This window comes from Cynocephalus volans, chromosome 3 (genome assembly GCF_027409185.1).
Source record: "Cynocephalus volans isolate mCynVol1 chromosome 3, mCynVol1.pri, whole genome shotgun sequence".
NCBI classification, from domain to species: Eukaryota; Metazoa; Chordata; class Mammalia; order Dermoptera; family Cynocephalidae; genus Cynocephalus; species Cynocephalus volans.
The window spans coordinates 74,194,723-74,213,298 of NC_084462.1; the positions used below are offsets into that span (position 1 = coordinate 74,194,723).

Below are 18,576 nucleotides of genomic sequence, written 5' to 3' on the forward strand. Positions count from 1 at the left end.
TGGTAGCCAGACTTCAAGATGGATTCTCTTCCCCTGGTATTTACACCCTTGTGTGGTCCCCTCCCACAATGATGTCAGGGCTGCTCTGTGTAACCAACAGAATACAATGCAAGCAATGGTTAGATCATAAAAGGCATTGCAGCTTCTATCCAGGCCTCTTGGACTGCTCACTTTGGGCAAAGCAAGGCACCATGTTACGACAACACTCAAACAACCTGGTGCAGAGGCCTATGTGGGGAACTCACCTGTGGACACCAACTTGCCAACAAAAGTGAGTAAGACATCCTTCAAGTGGACACTGCCATCATACAACCATCATATGACCTCAACCATCATATGACTTCAACCACTGCTGATATCTGACTATAACCTCATGAGAGATCCTAACCCAGAACAACCCAACAGAACACTTCCTGAAGTCCTAACCCACAGAAACTGAGATAATAAATGATTATCCTTGTTTTAAACCACTACATATGGTATGATTTGATATGTAGCAATAGATAACTAATAAAATTAGAATTACTTCTTTAAATGTTTGATAGAACTCCTTGCTGAAACCATTTGGACCTAGAAATTTCCTTGCATAAAGATTTTTAACTACTGATTCAATTTATTTAATGGTTATTGGGTTGTTCAGGTTTTCTATCTCTTTGATGGAAACCATCTTTATTTTCTAAGAATTTATCCATTTTATCTGACATAAACTTGTTTTTCTCTTAGTTTTTTAGCTTCTGTGGTTATGTTTTCTTTTTCATTACTGATACAGTTTGTGTCTTAATCTTGCCAAGAAATCTATAAATTTTAACTGTCTTTCAAGAACTAACTTTTAGTTTTATTGATTCTCTCTACCTGATTTCTATTTCTGTTCTTATCTTTATTATTTCCTTCCCTCAATTTCTTTGGGAGAATTTGCCTTTTTTTTTTTTTTTCCCTAAATTCTTGAAATGGTCGACCACCACCAAACCACCGCAGGAAGCACCCCAGGCTCTCCTGAGCCGGGGCGGTGAGGGGCCTCAGGCCTCAGCCATGCCCTGACACATGCAACCAACCCAGCGATGACCACCAAGCCACAACAAGAAGGGCCCCAGGTTCCCAAGCTGGAGTGATGGAGGGCAAGAGCTCTTGCCACACACCCCTGACATCTGCACCCAGCCCAGCAATGACCAAGCCACCACTGGAAGCCTGTCAGTCTCCCCTGTGGGAATGAGGGCGGTGCCACAGGCCTCAACCCCACCCCTCCTCCTTCCTCCTTCTCCCACCCTATTTCCTTCCCCTTTCCCCTCTCCTCCACCCTCCCAACTGCTCCACAACATCCTAGAATGTAAAAAAGTAATATTAATAAAACAAAAAAGCAATTGGAAAAAATAAAGAGATAACACAAGCTAATAAAAAGGTTAAGTAAAAAAAAGTAAATAAAAATAAATTCTTGAAATGGAGATTCAGAAGTCATTAATTCTCAGACTTTATTCTTTTCTAATGTAATTATTTAAGAATATAAACTTCATTTGTGTGTAAAATTTGTGAACAAAAAAAAAGAATATAAATTACCTGCCAAATCCTACTTTGGCTGCACCTCTCAAGCTTTGAATGTAGTATTCTCATTATCATTCAATCTAAAATACTTTTTAATTTCCATTATTACTTTTTCTTTGAAACATGGGTTAAAAAGTATTTCTTAATTTCCAAACACATGGGATTTTCTAGTTGTCTTTATGTTATTAATTTCTACATCAATTGCACTGCGATGAGAGAACATTCTCTGTGTGATTTCAGTCCTTTCAAATTTATTGAGACTTGCTTTAGGAAGTAGTATACAGTCAACTTTAGTAAATGTTCTTCTTCTTTTTTTTTTTTTAAAGATGACCGGTAAGGGGATCTTAACCCTTGGCTTGGTGTTGTCAGCACCACGCTCTCCCAAATGAGCTAACTGGCCATCCCTATATAGGGATCCGAACCTGTGGCCTTGGTGTTATCAGCACCACACTCTCCTGAGTGAGCCATGGGCTGGCCCTAACTTTAGTAAATGTTCTGAGTAAACTTAAAAGTAATGTGTTTTCTGGAGTTGTAGAGTGCAGTGTTCTGTATATGCCCATTAGATTTACTGTTAATTATTTGGTCACATAATCTATATCCTTACTGAATTTTGTCTTCTTAATTACTGAGAAATCACACTATTGTGAATTTGTTTATTTCTCCTGTATTTAATTTACATATTATCAAGGCCATGTTACTAAGTGCATATAACTTTAACGCTATTATATCTTCCTGGTAAATTGAAACATTTATTATAAACTGATCTTTTTATTTCTAAAAATACGTTTTTCCTAAGTCTATTTTATCTGATATCAGCATAGCTATACCAGAGAGAATCTGCGTTTGCTTCTGTCAGGGACCTACGGGCCCTACCAGTTGAGACCACTGTAAACTAAACTCATGGCTTGAGGGTTTTGGGATCTCCTAAACTATGTGAATTTGGCATGCATAACCTTTTGAGAACCAACCTACAGTTTTAACCTCTCAAGGACCTTTTCATCTACTTTGCTCAGTGCTAAGGCAACTAAAGGTAGGGAGAGAGGATGGACTTACTTCTAGTTCATTTGAATCCTAAGTATATAGTCCTCTGAAGTACAGTTATGGGGAAGAAGATTTTCTATTACATGTCATACTTTTGGTGGGTCTTGTGCTTTGATGTTAACTTTTATCCCCTGCACCTTGTTGGGCTGTCAAAAACAAAGTTCATGATCCCTTAGTAGAGCAAATGTTCTCACAGTAAAAGCAGTTTCAGTGGTCAACTTACCTGTGTGAGTTCCAAATTTCATTTCTACCTTGTTGACCTTTTGATATTTTTAAGATGCTTTTATTCAAAAGTTTTAGTTGTTTTTAACAGAAAGATTAATCTGCACAATGTAGTATGTTATTTGCTAGAAAAGGAATTGTGCCTTTGCTTATGCAAAAAGGAGTGGATGGGGAGAAATGACTTTGAACTCAGTTAGACTTGGGATCATATCCTAGTTATATCATTTCTTATTTAATTTTTAATTTACTCCTATCATTCATTTTCAAATCCACAGCAACTGCCATCAGTTTAAAAATAACAATAAAACCACTTCACAAGACTGTTGTGAGAATTAAATTATAATGACATACAAAGACTCTGGCAACTAGTCATATTCTGGCTGCTTTTATTTCTCTAGCTAGAGTGTTCTTCCAAGCTTCCATTCCACTATTTATCTTTCAAAGTCCAAGTCAATGTTAATTCCTCTTCCTTCCTTTTCACCCCCAACATCCAACATCAAAATTAATAGCTTCCTTACTACTTACTTTGTATTCACCTTTATTATAACACTTATCACATTGTTCTGTAATTATTGTTTACTGGTTTATCTGTCCCTCTAGACTTGAGTTCCTTGATGGCAGGGAGTGTGTCATATTAATCTCTATATCCCTAAATGTCTCAATAACTGTTCAGTTGGGTGAAATTAAATCCTTTCACCCCATTTGCATAATCTCTAACAGAACTAAAAAGCATTCAATGAACTATCTGCTACCTGAGTTTCCTTTCTCATTAAAATCATTAGTATTCAGGGCCAGCCCCGTGGCTCACTGGGAGAGTGCAGCGCCGGTAGTGCCAAGGCCACAGGTTCGGATCCTATATAGGGATGGTCGGTGAGCTCACTGGCTGAGCGTGGTGCGGACAGCACCGTGCGGAGAGTTGCGATCCCCTTACCAGTCAACAAAAAAACAAAACAAACAAACAAAAAACCAATAGTATTCATTTTCATTTGTGTGATTAGTATGCGTGCAGAAGAGTAAATATAGCAGGTCCGAAGCTACAATCTTTAAAAACGCCTGCTTCCAAGACCAGCCTTTGGCCAGCATCTGGAAACAGCTTTCCTCTATCCCCTAACTAATGAGTGGTTCACTATACTTAGACTGTGCCTACAAACAATGTGATTTATGGTGAACATCAGCTTTCCTTCTAGAGGTCTGGAATTTTGGTACATGCTAGGCAGAGTGATGAAGTTTGGATAGGTTGTCCCCTCCAAAACTCATGTGGAAATTTGATCCTCACTGTGGCAGTGTTGGAAACTGATTGAGTCATGGGGGTGGATCCCTCATGAATGGATTAATGCTCTCCCTGGGGGAGAGGGAATTGATGAGTGAGTTCTCGCTCTATTAGTTCCTGTGAGAGCTGAGGGTTTTTTATTTTTTATTTTTATTTTTCTTAAAGATGACCAGTAAGGGGAATCTCAACCGTTGGCTTGGTGTTGTCAGAACCACGCTCAACCAGTGAGCCAACCAGCCATCTCTATATAGTGATCCAAACCCGTGGCCTTGGTGTTATCAGCACCGCACTCTCTTGAGTGAGCCACGGGGCCAACCCTGAGAGCTGGTTGTTTAAAAAGACCCTGGCACCTCCCCTCTCTCTCTCTTGCTTCCTGTCGCCATGTGATCTGCTTGTACCCGCTGCTGCCTGCTGCTTTCCGCCATGAGTAGAAGCATCCTGAGGCCTGTGCCAGAGGCAGCTGTCCTGGAATCGTAAGCCAAATAAACCTCTATCCTTTATAAATTACTCAGTTTCAGGTATTTCTGTTATAGCAACACAAAACGGACTAATACACAGAGGTTACCTAAGTAATCAGCCCCATTAAAAACCATGGGTACCGGGCCGGCCCCATGGCTCACTCGGGAGAGTGTGGCACTGGAGCGCCGAGGCCGCAGGTTCAGATCCTAAACAGGGATGGCCGGTGCGCTCACTGGCTGAGCGTGGTGTGGACAACACCATGCCGAGGGGTTGTAATCCCCTTACTGGTCAAAAAAAAAAAAAAAAAACCATGGGTACTGAATCTCTAATGGGCTTCTTCCCTGGGCAGAAACATTACACATAAGTTACTGCATTTTTTTCATTGCTGGAGAAAGGGGCATTCTCAAGTATACCTTCTCACAGGAGGGAGAGAGGATAAGAACCCTTGTGCATAGATTTCTCCAGACTTCATCTGAGATGAGTTTTTTCCTTCTGCTGCTCCTGTGCTGTATCCTTCAGATGTAACAAACCTTAGTCATGGTACAACTATATGCCAAGTCCCGTGAATCCTTCTAGCAACTCACTGAACACGTTGGTGGGTGCTGGGCACCCCCAAGACAGTGTGTATTTTTAATGTGATTCTTCTTGACCCAGTATGTTATTCTGAAGATTTTTAAATCCATAACAAAATTGAAAAAAAGACAGTATAATTAAAACTCATATGTCTCTTACAAATTGATTATATTTAGTCATATTTGTTATTTATTTATTTATTTTTGGTGGCTGGCTGGTATGCGGATCCAAAACATTTGCTTTTTATATGCACACCTTTTTTTTTTCTGGATCATTTCAAAATGAGTTGCAGACACTATGACACTTCACCCCTAAACAGTTTAACATGCCTCTGCTAAGAAAGAAGGACATTCTCTTACATAATCAAAATCTTTCTCACATCTAAGAACAATAATTCCATGTCATTTAATAATCTACATTCAAACAACTGTCCCAAAAATGTGTAATTATTTGCAAGAAACCACCTCAAAACTTGGTGGCTTAAAACAACATTTTATTATCTTACATGATTCTGCAGGTTGATGGGCTCAGCTGGACAGTTCCTCTGTTCCACATGATGTTGAATGGGGCTACAGCACTGAACTGGAACATCCAAGATGGCTCACTCACAATGCTCATAATTGCTGTTGGTTGTCATTTGGGAGTTCAGATGAGACTCTTGACCAGAACAACTACATGCAGCCTCTCCATGTGGTCTGAATTTCTCACAGCAGGGTTGCTGAGTTCCAAGAGCTAATATCTCAAGAGCAAGTGCTCCAGGAGAGAAAGTGGATGCTGGAAGTCTTCTTAAAAAGGTTAAGCCTGGAACTGGTCACAGCATCATTCTGCAGCATTCTATTCAGTAAGCTGCCACAGGGCCTGCCCAGATTCAAGGGAAAAAGAAAGAAACTGCACTTCTTGATGGAGCTCTTGATGTGGCTATCTTTAAACCATTACATTTATCCTTTTTATTAAAATCCAGTATCCAATCAAGGTTCATATATTCTATTTGATTGTGATGCCTATTTTAACCTAATACAGACTTTCACTTCTATTTATTTTTTAATCCATGCCAGTTGTCTTGTAAAATGCATCATATTCTAGATTTGTCTGGAAATTCCTTCACATTAATCATTTTTGACAAAAATACTTCATAGGCAATATATGTATTTATGGCATCATAAGAGAAGGGCTATACTATCAGAGGGCGATGCTAAATTTGACCATTTAATTGAGAAGATGACTGCCAGAACTCTCCACACTAGAGGTACCTACTTCGTTCTGTAATTAGTAAGTAATCTAATAGTGTAATCTGCTGTTGCCTAACAACAAACACCATTTCAACCAATGGTATTGTCATCCATTGTTAATCCTTGCCTCATTCAATTTTACATTGGAGGTTACAAAATGATAAGCTTTTAATTCAAATCATTCCTTCTTCATTTTTTAGCTGGCATTCTTCTGTAAAGAGTGTTTCCTTTTTCTCAACTCTTCTTCTATTTTTTTAATTGAGATTCTTATTGGGATAATTGTAGATTCACATGCAGTTATAAGAGGTGATACTGAGAGATCCATTGTACACTTTGCCCAATTTCCCCTAATGGTAACATTTTACAAAACTATAGTAAAATATCACAATCAGGATACTGACATTGATACAGTTAATCTATTTTACAGATTTCTCCAGTTTTACCTGTATTCATTTGTGTATATGTACGTGTGTGTCTGTGTGTTAAGTTCTACAATTTTATCATGTGTAGGTTCATCTATCCACCATCACACTGAACAATTCCAGATTCCTCGTGGTGCCCTTTTATAACCACACTCACCTCCTGTCTCCCTTCCCCAGCTGGCATCCTGGACTTCTTCATTTCTTTTTGACTAACACTATAAGACTCTGGGATTTTCTTTTTTAATCCTCTCTGCCAAAAACCATTATTGTTCTTCTTATTTTTTTAAATGTTCAATTGTCACAAATTTGGCCAGTGGAAATCCCTCCAAACCAGCTCCTATATTGTTTTGACATGACCTTGTACTCTTTGAGAATGTTGTAATTTCTCTGGAATAGACTTGGAATAAATAGGCCATTTCTTCAAGGAGGCTTAGTTCCTTTAGTGGGGAATGGTAATTTAGAAGCCATGATCTGGGCACACTGAGGTGTACTCTATGTTCATCTGTTAGTGGCCTAGCTATAAATTTTTAAAATCATGATGTCATAATGAAATTTCTAATTCAAAATTACAATTACAGGGCTTCTCCTTACCTTCTGCTATTTAATATTTGTATCTCTTAGAATGAAAATCTTGGTTCCTAACAATCTTAACACATTTGTTAATCTTAATACTTATTTGTTTTATCCTAAAAAAAAGTTTCAGAATTAGAATATCAATACTTGTACTAACAATAAACCTACCAAGTATAACATTTACTTGCATATCTTTTTGCCCTTAGAATATATTTTACTAAAGAATCAAAGGTCTGTGTTCAAAAGTTATTTTTATCAATTAATTTATCTATATAATTGTTATCAATTTGATATACAATTAGGTCCTTTTGATTCTGTTTGTATTTAATTTCAAGATTTGCTTTTTAATTTAAATTTATCTTTGAATATGTAAAATATTTACATTATTCAAAAGTCAAACTTTATTAAAAGGTATCCTCACAGTTCTACTCCCCACCTATAGGTAACCATTTTGTTAGTTTCTGGTTTCTTTTATCTGTATGTGTGTGTTTTGCAAAAATAATATATTCAGGTATTCTTAAGTATTCTATTTCCCCTTCTTTCTACACAAAAGGTCGCATCCAATATATATGAGTATTCTTGTTTTTTTCACTTAAATCAATACTTAGCAGTTCATGAAGCTCTCACTCATTCTTTTTATAGCTGTATAATAATCAATTGGTTGTGTACCAGTATGTATCCTCTTCTAATTCTCCTTTTTGGATCCAAATTCTACTTATACTAAAAAACAGCTCAAGGCCCACAACCTTTAGAAAGAAAGCCTTCCTTGACCACAGTGATCTCTCTCTTCTCTGAACTCCAAGAACACTGTACCACTGATTTCTCTGCTTCTCCTTCAACCAGGAAAACTGTCTTTTAAAAAGTTATCTACAATCATCTCTTTTTCCTCACCATAAATTTACTCCTAAATCCACTCTGATTTAGCTTTCACTGAAACTGTTACCATCAAGATCATCAACAATGTGTATGTTGCCAAATCCAATGGACATATATCTAACCTCATCCTATTCGACCCCTATTCAACCTCTCAAAACACTGGACACAGCTGACGACACCCCACTGAGATGCTCTTCTCTCATGGCTTCTAAGACATCACAGGACACTGTCCTGGATTTTACGCCTCATAAGCTACTCATCTGTCTCCTTTGTTGGTTCTTTCTCCTCTGCTCAATTTCTAAATGTCTAAGTGCCTCAGCACTCAGTCCTGCGCTGCTTTTTTCTCTATCGTTTTTTAACATCTACCAGTTTTCTTCCATAACCTGGCATCCTAAGGGCCAAATCGAGCCCACAATATTTCACACAGCCAGCAGAGAAGTTTTTGGTTTTATTTATTTATTAATTTTTAATTTGAATTCACCACTAAGTACTTCCCACCTAAGGATTTTACAGCAGCTGTTCTTTCTCCCTGTAATATTCAGTCCCCATAATTTTGCATGGCTTCTTAACATTTAAGTTTCTGGTCAAATGTCACCTCCTCAAAGAGACCTTCCCCAACTACCTAATCTGAAATAGTTCTCGAGATTCCTTCTCCTATTTTTTCTTATTTTCCTCATATCAATTATTATCTGAAATTATATGATGAATTTTTCTATTTTTATTATCTTCCACCACCATTACCACTCTCAACATATACACTTCATGAGAGCAGGGGCCTTGTCTGCTATGCTCATGCCTGAGTCCCAGTGTCTGGCAGACTGCCAAGCACACAGTAAACATTTACATATGTTTGTTGAATAAGTCAAGTTTAAAACTATGAGGTTTTTTTCATTTAAAAAAATCTGGATTTCCAGCTTCTTCCAAAAATTAGATATGCCATCCTCAGATCTGCATCTTACATGACAATAGCCACCCCCTTACAATGAACCCTGTCCTCTCCAATTAACCACATTCCTCACCCAATTGGCTTCACTAATATTTATTGGGCACTTACTGTATACCAGGTATCTTTCAAAGTGTTTCACATTATTTCCTCACCAAAAATGCTTTATGAAATAGACACTTTTATTACAACAATATTATAGATAAGAAAACTGAAGCTTACAGAGGTTAAGTAACCTGCCCGAATTACAAACTCAGCAAATGGCAAAACCAAGATTCAAACCAAGGCAAATGACTCCAGGGCTCCTAATCACCTCGCTACATTTTGGGCTTTTGAGTTGGTAACCTCTGATCTATACTTTCTTCCTGGTGATCTGGGTGATCTCATCCCTGCCTCAGGGCTTTAAATACTATAACATTTACTGACAGCTCTAAAATTTGCTATATTTTATGAATTCTAAAATGCACATTTTTTTCACATTTGATATCTCTAAAATCAGGAGATGTATTACAATTGATAGCAGCATCTTACAATTGCTTTAGGAAAAGTGGCAGCTATGACATGGCTGTCATTGCCTGAACATGTGCAAGCTTAGCTCTTATCCCAGATAACATGAGTCAACAGCTGCAACCCCTCAATATTCCAGTCACCAAACACTTAAAGGCCATTTGAGGAAGAAGTGTGAGTCTTGGTTCTTGTCTGAAAACATTTTGATATCTCTTGGTAAGATCAAGAAAGTGCCAGCATCAAACTTACAAATAGGTGTTGATGACTTGAAGAAAAAATTCCAGAGATAATAACAAAGCACTCTTTCAGAAATGCTATATTATTAGTGTTCTTAATGGCACAGAGGAAGATACTGTATGGAAAAACACTGACATCTCTGAGTGAAAACTGATTCAGAAGAGTAGATTCTGAAATGTGAAGACAGTTTAGGAATACCTTAACCAACTTATTTTGTTTATTTTTTCATATTGATGTGTATGAAATAGTGATTTATTTATTTATTTTTAAACTATGTTTTGAGAAAGAGAATAAGCAGCTCCTGACATCCAAAAATGATCTGATATTCACAGCTAGATCTCGATATTATTACGAGCTGGTTTGAAGCACACAGCCAGACCATTTTGTTCTTCTGTTGAGCACAAACAATCTCAAACAATATCAACTAATCTCGAGTTACTCTGATATCATGGTAAAATGAAACAAAACAAGACCATAGCATAATTTTGTCTAATGATAGGTCACTAAGCCATCCACAAAACACCCAATAGTAGAATTGTCCCACTTCCTGACAGCATCCAATCTAAAGCAAACCCTCACTTCCTTAGACCCTACCCATCATCCAGCCAAAGCCCAAATCCTACAGTTCTCTTCTAATACCCTTTTACTGAGACATCACGTGTTTCCCCCGGGTGTGTGCTCTCTCTCACTGAAACAAGCCATAACCCCAATTTGTTTAACTACAAAAGTGTGTTTCTGACAGTCTTTGCCTAGATGGCATTGACAGTTTTAATAAGTATATAAGAGCTCTTTCAATAAATAAAAAATATATGAAGTAATAAGAAAGTATGTATCACAGTTTAATCTGCAGCATTTCTTCCCCTCATGGTACATAAAATAATGGTGCATTTTGCAATGAATTAAGTCTCAAAATTCATAAAATTCTAATTTCAGCCTAGACTACTGTCCTAAACTCTGTACAGTTATGTGACTAGTTCAAATTTGTACATGGAATTTGTTTAAAACAAGAGTCCAAGCTAATATGTCCAAAGACTCTTGATTTTGACCCCTAAACCTCTTCTCCAGTCTTAACTATTTCAGTAAATTGTACTATCATCTCCTCCGCACTTAAGCCAAAATTCTAAGACTATTTCTTCTTTCCTTTCTCTCCCTCCCCCACACGAAATCCATCAAGGCCTTCATTCTCTCCAAACATATCTCAAATCTGTCCTTGGCTTTCCAGCTCCACTGTCATCCCTAGACTGAGCCACTTTTATCTCTCACCCACACTACTATAACAACCTCCTTAAATGATTTTCCAGATTTCACTTTTGCCCCTTTATAATCCACATAGCCATCCAAATAATCTTCTTTTAGACAGAAATCCTAAAAAATCGCTTCTCTGTCTAACACTCTTTAGTTACCCATTGCTCTTACAATAAAATCCAAGCTCCTTACCATGGCAACAAGGCTGTACATGACCTACATCTTGCAAACCCTTCCAACCTCTTCTCCCTCTAATTTATTCCTCACTTACTACACTTCAAACATACGAATATACTTTGTTACTGAAACCCACCAAGTCCTTGCCTTCACTTAAGTCTGTGCACTTATTGTAATGTTCATCCGCCAGCCTTCTGCATAACTCATTTTATCCTTCAAGTCTCACTTAGCTCAAATACCACATTCTCAATGAAACCTTCCCTGACTACTCTATTTAAAATAGCCTCTAAAATTACTCTATTTCACCAGCCTCTTAATTCCCTCATAGCACTTATGTAAGTAATTATTGTATTTATTAACTTATTTATTGTCTATTTCCCTTGACCTGTAGGTAGTTTCTTTCTTTTCTATGTGTTGCTCATCACTGAATATCTAGTACTTACCACTGTACTGGACCACTATGAGTGCTCAACAGTTACCAAATTATTTTATTTATTGTTTTATGAAGTGTTTTTGTACTGTGGTTAAAAACAGCTTAGATTAGACTTAGAGAACTTTTGCTATGAAATATTTCAACCAATTAGCCAAACATGGAAAAATATAGCAAACACAACTACATCAACCATCCATCAGCATTTTGCTTTATTTGTCTCAGGGGTTGGGGGGGGTGGCAGCTGGCTGGTACAGGAATCCGAACCCTTGACCTTGGTGTTATCAGCACCACATTCTAACCACAGGAGCTAACTGGCCAGCCCCACCTCAGTTTTTTAGAAAAGAAAATAGATATGGGTACAGTTATACAATTACTCAATCCCATTGCCCTTTCTCCTCAAACACACCCTATCCTCACAGGTAACCACTATTCTAGAACTAGAGTTAGAATAGAATTGAATCATTCCCACTGGATTTCTTTATTCATTTACAATATATTGGGTATTCATAACAACATACAGTATTATTGTACATGTTGCATAGTTTCATACTGCCTATATCATTCTTCAACTTGCTTTTTATTTGATATTATAAATCTAAGCTTTCACTCTATAGAAGCAGTTCTGTTTCATTAATTTTAGCTGTTCTACAGTGTGCTACTATGTAAATATACCAAAATTTATCCATTTTTCTATTGATAAATATTGATGCTGTTTTCAATTTTTTTTGCCACAATGAACATTCCACCTCTTTGTGCATATGTGTTAGAGCTTCTCTAAGAAGCAAAACTTCCAAGTCATAAGGATATGCACATTTTCAACTTGACTAGACACAGCCAAACTGTGCTCCAAATCATTTGTACCAATTATTACTCCCACCAACTGTATGAAAAACGTCCGATCAGTGAACATCCTCACCAACAGTTGGTCATGTCAGATTTTTTCATTTTTCCCAATCTAATGTGAGAAATAGTATTCTATCATTTTAATTTACGCGTCCCTGATTACAATCGAGGTTAAGCATCTTTTCAGGCTTATTGGCCATTCTTGTTCCCTTTTACTCTGAACTGTTTATATTACCTGCCCCTTTTCCTATTGAATAATACATCTTTTACTTATTATTCTATAGGTACAGTTCTTTAAATATTCAAGATACGGGCTGAGCCCATGGTGCACGCTCAGCGCTGGGAGTGCAGCAACGCTCCCGCCGCGGGTTCGGATCCTATATAGGAATGGGCCGGTGCACTCACTGGCTGAGTGCCGGTCACGAAAAAGACAGACAGACAGACAGACAGACAGACAAACAAACAAATAAATAAATAAATATTCAAGATACTAGTTATCTGTCAGTGATATGTGCTACCAATATCTTCAAGTTTGTATTAAATTTTTCAATCTTTTCCTTTATGGTTTGTGTTTCGTGTATCTTGTTTAAGACATTCTTCCCTGTTCCAATATCATAAAGACAGTCTCCTATATTTTCTTTTACTAGTTTTGCTTTATGCATTTAAATCATTAACCCACCTGAAATTGATTTTTGTGTATGTTATGAGGCAGGATCTTATTTTATCTTTTTGCCATTTAAATTACCAATTGTCCCAATACAATTTCCTGAATGGTTCATCCTTTCCTCATTAATTTGTAAGGCCATCTCTATCATACAATAAGTTTGCATGTATGGATAGGTCTACCAAAAGATTCTACTCTGTTCCATTGATCTTTGTGTCTACCCCCTTCATCTAAGTTTAATAAAGCAATCATAATAATCCCTCACACCTGAATAGCACATTAGAATTTATACAGCACTTTCAAATCCATTATCCAATTCAAACCTCAAAATGGTCCTGTGAATTAGGTGTTATTTTATTCACATTTCTTTGAATGAAAACACTGAGGCTCATGAAGGTTAAGTGAATTATCTATGATCGCCAGATAGTAAGTGGAAGAGCAAGGACTCAATCTCACATTTTCAGTTACCACTCTTTCCACCAGACTCTCTGTTAGGTAAGGACAAGGACAATATCTTTCAAACAGCTCCTAAACAGAGCTATGCACTTTGTCCGCATATAACTAAAACAAACAAAAACATTGATAAACGAACAAATGCTTTAACAACTATGGTTGTTGGGACAAACCTGTCCATATGCTCATCTTGAAAGTAAACTCTAGTCTGTCAGTTACCCTGCCCCAGCGGGGCCTCTTTGCTGCTGCTCACTTCAAGCACAGACAATGCCATGTTGAAGACTTTATTGTCCACCATCCCTCTTCACTTAGCAGTGCTTTCACATCAGTCACCTGCAGCTCCAAAGACAGAATAGAGATGTGACAACTGGACAGTTCCCTGTGTCTCAGGAGGGAGGAGAGGAACACAGCTGATGCCCCCAAACTGGAACTCAACACTTTAAAACTCACACACATAGACTGTGGGACACACTATAGAAAGCAGGGGGCAATAAAGAGCTGTCCAAGAACCCAGCACCTCACTTAATGACAGACAAGAGTATCTACTCCATAAATGGTTTTTATTGAACAAATAAATGAATTGCTTCCTCCTGACCCAGAACCACTGGTTTCAACAGGCCTTGCCTACGGCAATCAACTGAAAAAGAAAAAAAGAGGAGTCCCTGACATTCAGAAGCGGGCCTGGAGCTCACAGTTAGGCCATCCTATTCTCCTACTGGACATAATCCCACAGAATATCAACCTCAGAAAAGATTACTCTGAAACATTGATGAGACAAAGCCCATTCCATAATTTTGTGTAAGCACAGACAAACACATAGCAGCTATGTCTCCCAAAAAATACCCAACATCCTCCCTCTCTTGGCCACCAAGTGGCTGCTACTTCCCTACCAATTACAGTTTTATTCTTGTCCCAATCTCCCCTCCCTACAGATAACATTTATTCACATACTCAACCACAGAATTGCCCGTTTTCTGACAGCATCTAAAGCGAACCCCCACTTCCTTAAACCCTCTCCCAATCATCAACACCTAAATCCTATAATCTCAGTTCTAACATCCTCTTAATAAGACCTGCCCCCACCCCCCAGATTCCCATGCAGTGTGCCCTCCCTTGCTGCCATGAGTGATAAATTCAACTTGGAGGTCTCTGGCTGTAGGGCATTACCATGGTGTATGTCAGACATTACAAGTATCTAAAAGGCTATGCCTTTTCTTTCTGAAAAGTTTTCCCAATCTCTGTTTGACAAGAATACTTCTCATTTCTGGAAGTCATCTCTAACTAAATAAAAGAGAGATAAAAAATTCCTTTAACACTAGGAACTGGTTCAACATCCAACTTCAATTCTACCAATAAACACATTCATGTACAAAACTTTTTGTTTGTATAGGATAACATGCTTCCTTCTAGATAGTGTGCCCTTGCAAAGCCGAGTCTGTCTAACTCATTTTCGTAAATCTGTAGTATTTCACATGTGTTAGAGGATCTCTTTCACGAACAGTATTAACTTGTTGCTTTTAAACTAATGGTAGTTGAAACAGATGCCTCAAAATTACAGATGTGAAAGCCCAGAAAAACCAAAAACTCAACTGGGGAAAAGACTTATTTCTCCCAAAAACTTTTTTAAAAAAAGGATCTCTCTCCAAAAGAAAATTTCATTTTTTCTCTCTCTCTACTTTTTTGTTTGTTTATTTTATTTTTGCAGCTGGCTGGTAAGGGCATCCAAACCCGTGACCTTGGTGTTACAAGTCTGCACTGTAACCAACTGAGCTAACCGGTCTTTACATTTTTTAACTGCTATATATTTCAAACATATACCTCCATATTTCAAAATATATCAAATATGATTAACATATGTGTTCATATTTCTTAACTAAGAGGTTTAGGTCTTTCAAGAAAAATATAAATATGGTACATTTTCATTTGTCCAACTAATTTCCATTTCTTTCTATCATCACCCCACTCCCCCTAAAAACACCTTTTCAGCTTCTGGCTTCAAAAATATCCCAGAATATTCTATCCTCATCACATAATAGACCTCTAGAGAGAGCAGGGCCTGAGTTTATTTAAATTGGTCTACATACTGCTTAACTAAATACCTAAAGAGATTGTCATGACATTTGTTCTGTACTTTTTTTTATTGATTGCTGGAAGACCCTGCTCTAGATGGGGACTTTGATCCCCATCTACAAAAGATTTTGTTTGTTTTTTCCTATTTTTTTAAAGCACCCTGGAGCAGAGTAGAGGGAGACAGCACAGAACATTTATTCATCCTCTGACGCAAAAGTATAATTTAGTCTGGTTTAACACATTAAATGACACACCACACAATGTCATAGCCTATTTAGAGGCATTCTGGCCAGTACTGTGTCCATCTTTCAACAGAAAAACAGGTTTATTATGTTCCACAAGCAAAAACTAAATTAAATTAAACAAATTCAAGTCAATACTCAGAAAGCACCGACACTTTGCAAGACAGATCCAAACATAAACACTTGATTCAGAGGCAGAGAGAGTTAAGTGACGTGAAGGAGGTTACTAGGTAACAGATCAAGAAGGTGTCAAGAAGTTGTTGAGAGTAAGGATGACTGTACAAAGAACATTCCAGACCGAAAACACCGGTTCCTCAAAGACTGGAATCCCGGATGGTTTGGACAGAGATATGGGGGTACACAGGTCCTGGAGTCTCCACTACTAGGCTTTAGCTTGCTCACATAGGGGGCCAATGATATCAAACGTAACTTAAGATGATTTTTAAGTTCTCTATGCAACTCAGCAAACCTGAGCTCACAGACTTCAGAACAGGGGGGAAGTCGCTTCCTCGGGGGTCTTGTGAATTTTAAAATTAAAAGGTTAGGAGGTGGGTGTGGTCCCCCAGGCAGCGCCGAAACTCGTGAACGTCCGAGGGACCCGGCTGGATCTCTCAGGCCAACGCCATACGCCCAGACACGGCGGAGCAGGCCACTGTCACACAGTACCCCAGACCAACAAACTCATCCCACGTCTCAAAAGACCTCAACCAATCCGAAGCCCACCGGGCTCGGGCTCCACAGGCCGCAGATTGCGAACAAAGAGGAGGCCCGGGGCAGCCTCCGGAACCCGCGCTGGACTCACTGAGCATCCGAAGGTACCTGCAGTCCTCGGGGGATCGTGCCCCCAGCGTGGGATCTGCGGGTGAGGCACAACAAGGGCCACCACGCCGTGAGCGCACCGCGTCGCAGGTGCGTACTAAAGGCTCTCCGGCGCGCACACGGACAAAGGGGTCGGGGGTCCCAGCGGGTAGCCGGAGCCGCGAACCCGTGCGCTTCCCGCAGCCCGGAGCCGGCCTTTACCTGCACGTCACTCAGCTCCACGCGCAGATACAGCTCGCGGTGTCGCTGAGCCCAGTAGACGTGCGGCGTCAGCACCTGATTCTCCATGGCCACACTGCCCAGGGCGCGGGAGGCTCGGCTCGCTGCCTCAGGTAGTGCGCGGCTGGAGACCGCCGAAAGCAGGCCGCAAACCTCCGAGCTTCTAAACGCCGGTAGCGGCAGCCTCGAGACACCGCACGCTCGCGGGCCGCGCCTGCGCAGTGGCGGGCGGGGGGGGGCGGGGAAGGGCGCAGGGAGGAAAGGGGCGGGCCCAGGCGCTGGCGCCACAGGTCGCCTCCGCCGCCTGCGGAATGGAATCAGCGGGTGCTCCGCCTTCCCTCTTCTTCAGGGAGGTGTTTAAAAATAAGCTTAAGAATGGAAAAGGCTGGGGGCCGGCCTGTGGCTCACTCGGGTGAGTGCGGTCCTGATAACACCAAGGCCACGGGTTCGGAACCCATATAGGGATGGCCGGTTTGCTCATTGAGTGAGCGTGGTGCTGACAACACCAAGTCAAGGGTTAAGATCCCCTTACCGGTAATCTTTAAAAAGAAAAAAAAAAAAGAATGGAAAAGGCTAAAGACTTACGGAGGACCGATCAGCATGGGCAAAGGTGTATCTGGAAGGTCCCCTCCCATTCTATCGTTCATTAATTCAACGTTTACTGAGCGTCTGCTGTGTCCCTGTCCTCTCGGAACCCTCAGTCTATTAAGAGACGCAAGTAATTACGGACGCAGTAAGGATGATAATGGTGACTGAGAAAGTGGTGTGTTAACAGGGTGGAAGATTATTCCAAGGAGGGAGAATAAGTGTCAATACTAAAGGTTGCCAGCAATGTCCGATAGAACCGTATGCGGTGATAGAAATATTCCATTCTGCGCTCTCCAGTACAGTAGCCACTAGCCACATGAGGCTTTTGAGCACTTGAAATGCGGCCAGTGAGACTGAGGAACTGAATTTTCAATTTTATTTACTTCTAATTAATTTAAATAGCCACATATGACTGGTTACTATTCTAATGGACAGTACAAGAGATTGTCTCTTTTAAAATAGAAAACCCGAACTAGAGACAATACTAACTTGTGTCTTATTTAAATTAAATTGTCTTGTCTGTATCAATTTTCATCCCCAAGTTCTTATTCAGTGAAGCACTTAATGGGCGGCAACATTTCTATGAAGACAAGATCTGTGGGACAAACGTGAAACTTATACAGTAATTCAGTTGTCAGCACTCATTTATTGAGCACAGAGATCCAGCGATGAAGAGAAATTTTGCCAGCTCTCGGGAAACATTTACCTCGGAGGATGGATCGTGTAAAATATAGAGGGTTTTAATATGGTGAATATGCTGAACTCACAAAGAGGTAGGAAGATAGGAACTGAGGGTTGTAGGAATCATAGTGGGATATTTGAGAGCGAATCCTTGAGAGCTTGATGGTGAAATGTGAAGAGGATTTTGATAGAGGAAGAAGCAGAGGTAGGGACAGTGGAAGCAAAGAGCACAAGGCCAAAGTTGAAGAGATGTA

The 18,576-nt window shown here is 39.4% G+C and overlaps 1 protein-coding gene across 2 annotated transcripts in view; it reads right to left on the reverse strand.

Annotated features, from left to right (window-relative positions):
• HACD3 (3-hydroxyacyl-CoA dehydratase 3) overlaps positions 1-17,260 on the reverse strand; it is a 44,070-nt gene extending 26,810 nt beyond the window's left edge. Inside the window, exon 1 of one of the 2 annotated variants that reach the window (XM_063089525.1) lies at positions 17,036-17,260. In XM_063089525.1, coding sequence (XP_062945595.1) covers positions 17,036-17,122 — 87 coding nt within the window. In that variant the 5' untranslated portion in view covers positions 17,123-17,260. The remainder of the gene's footprint in view (positions 1-17,035) is intronic. The other variant, XM_063089524.1, reaches the window with a different exon arrangement.
• Between the last annotated feature and the right edge of the window lie 1,316 nt (positions 17,261-18,576).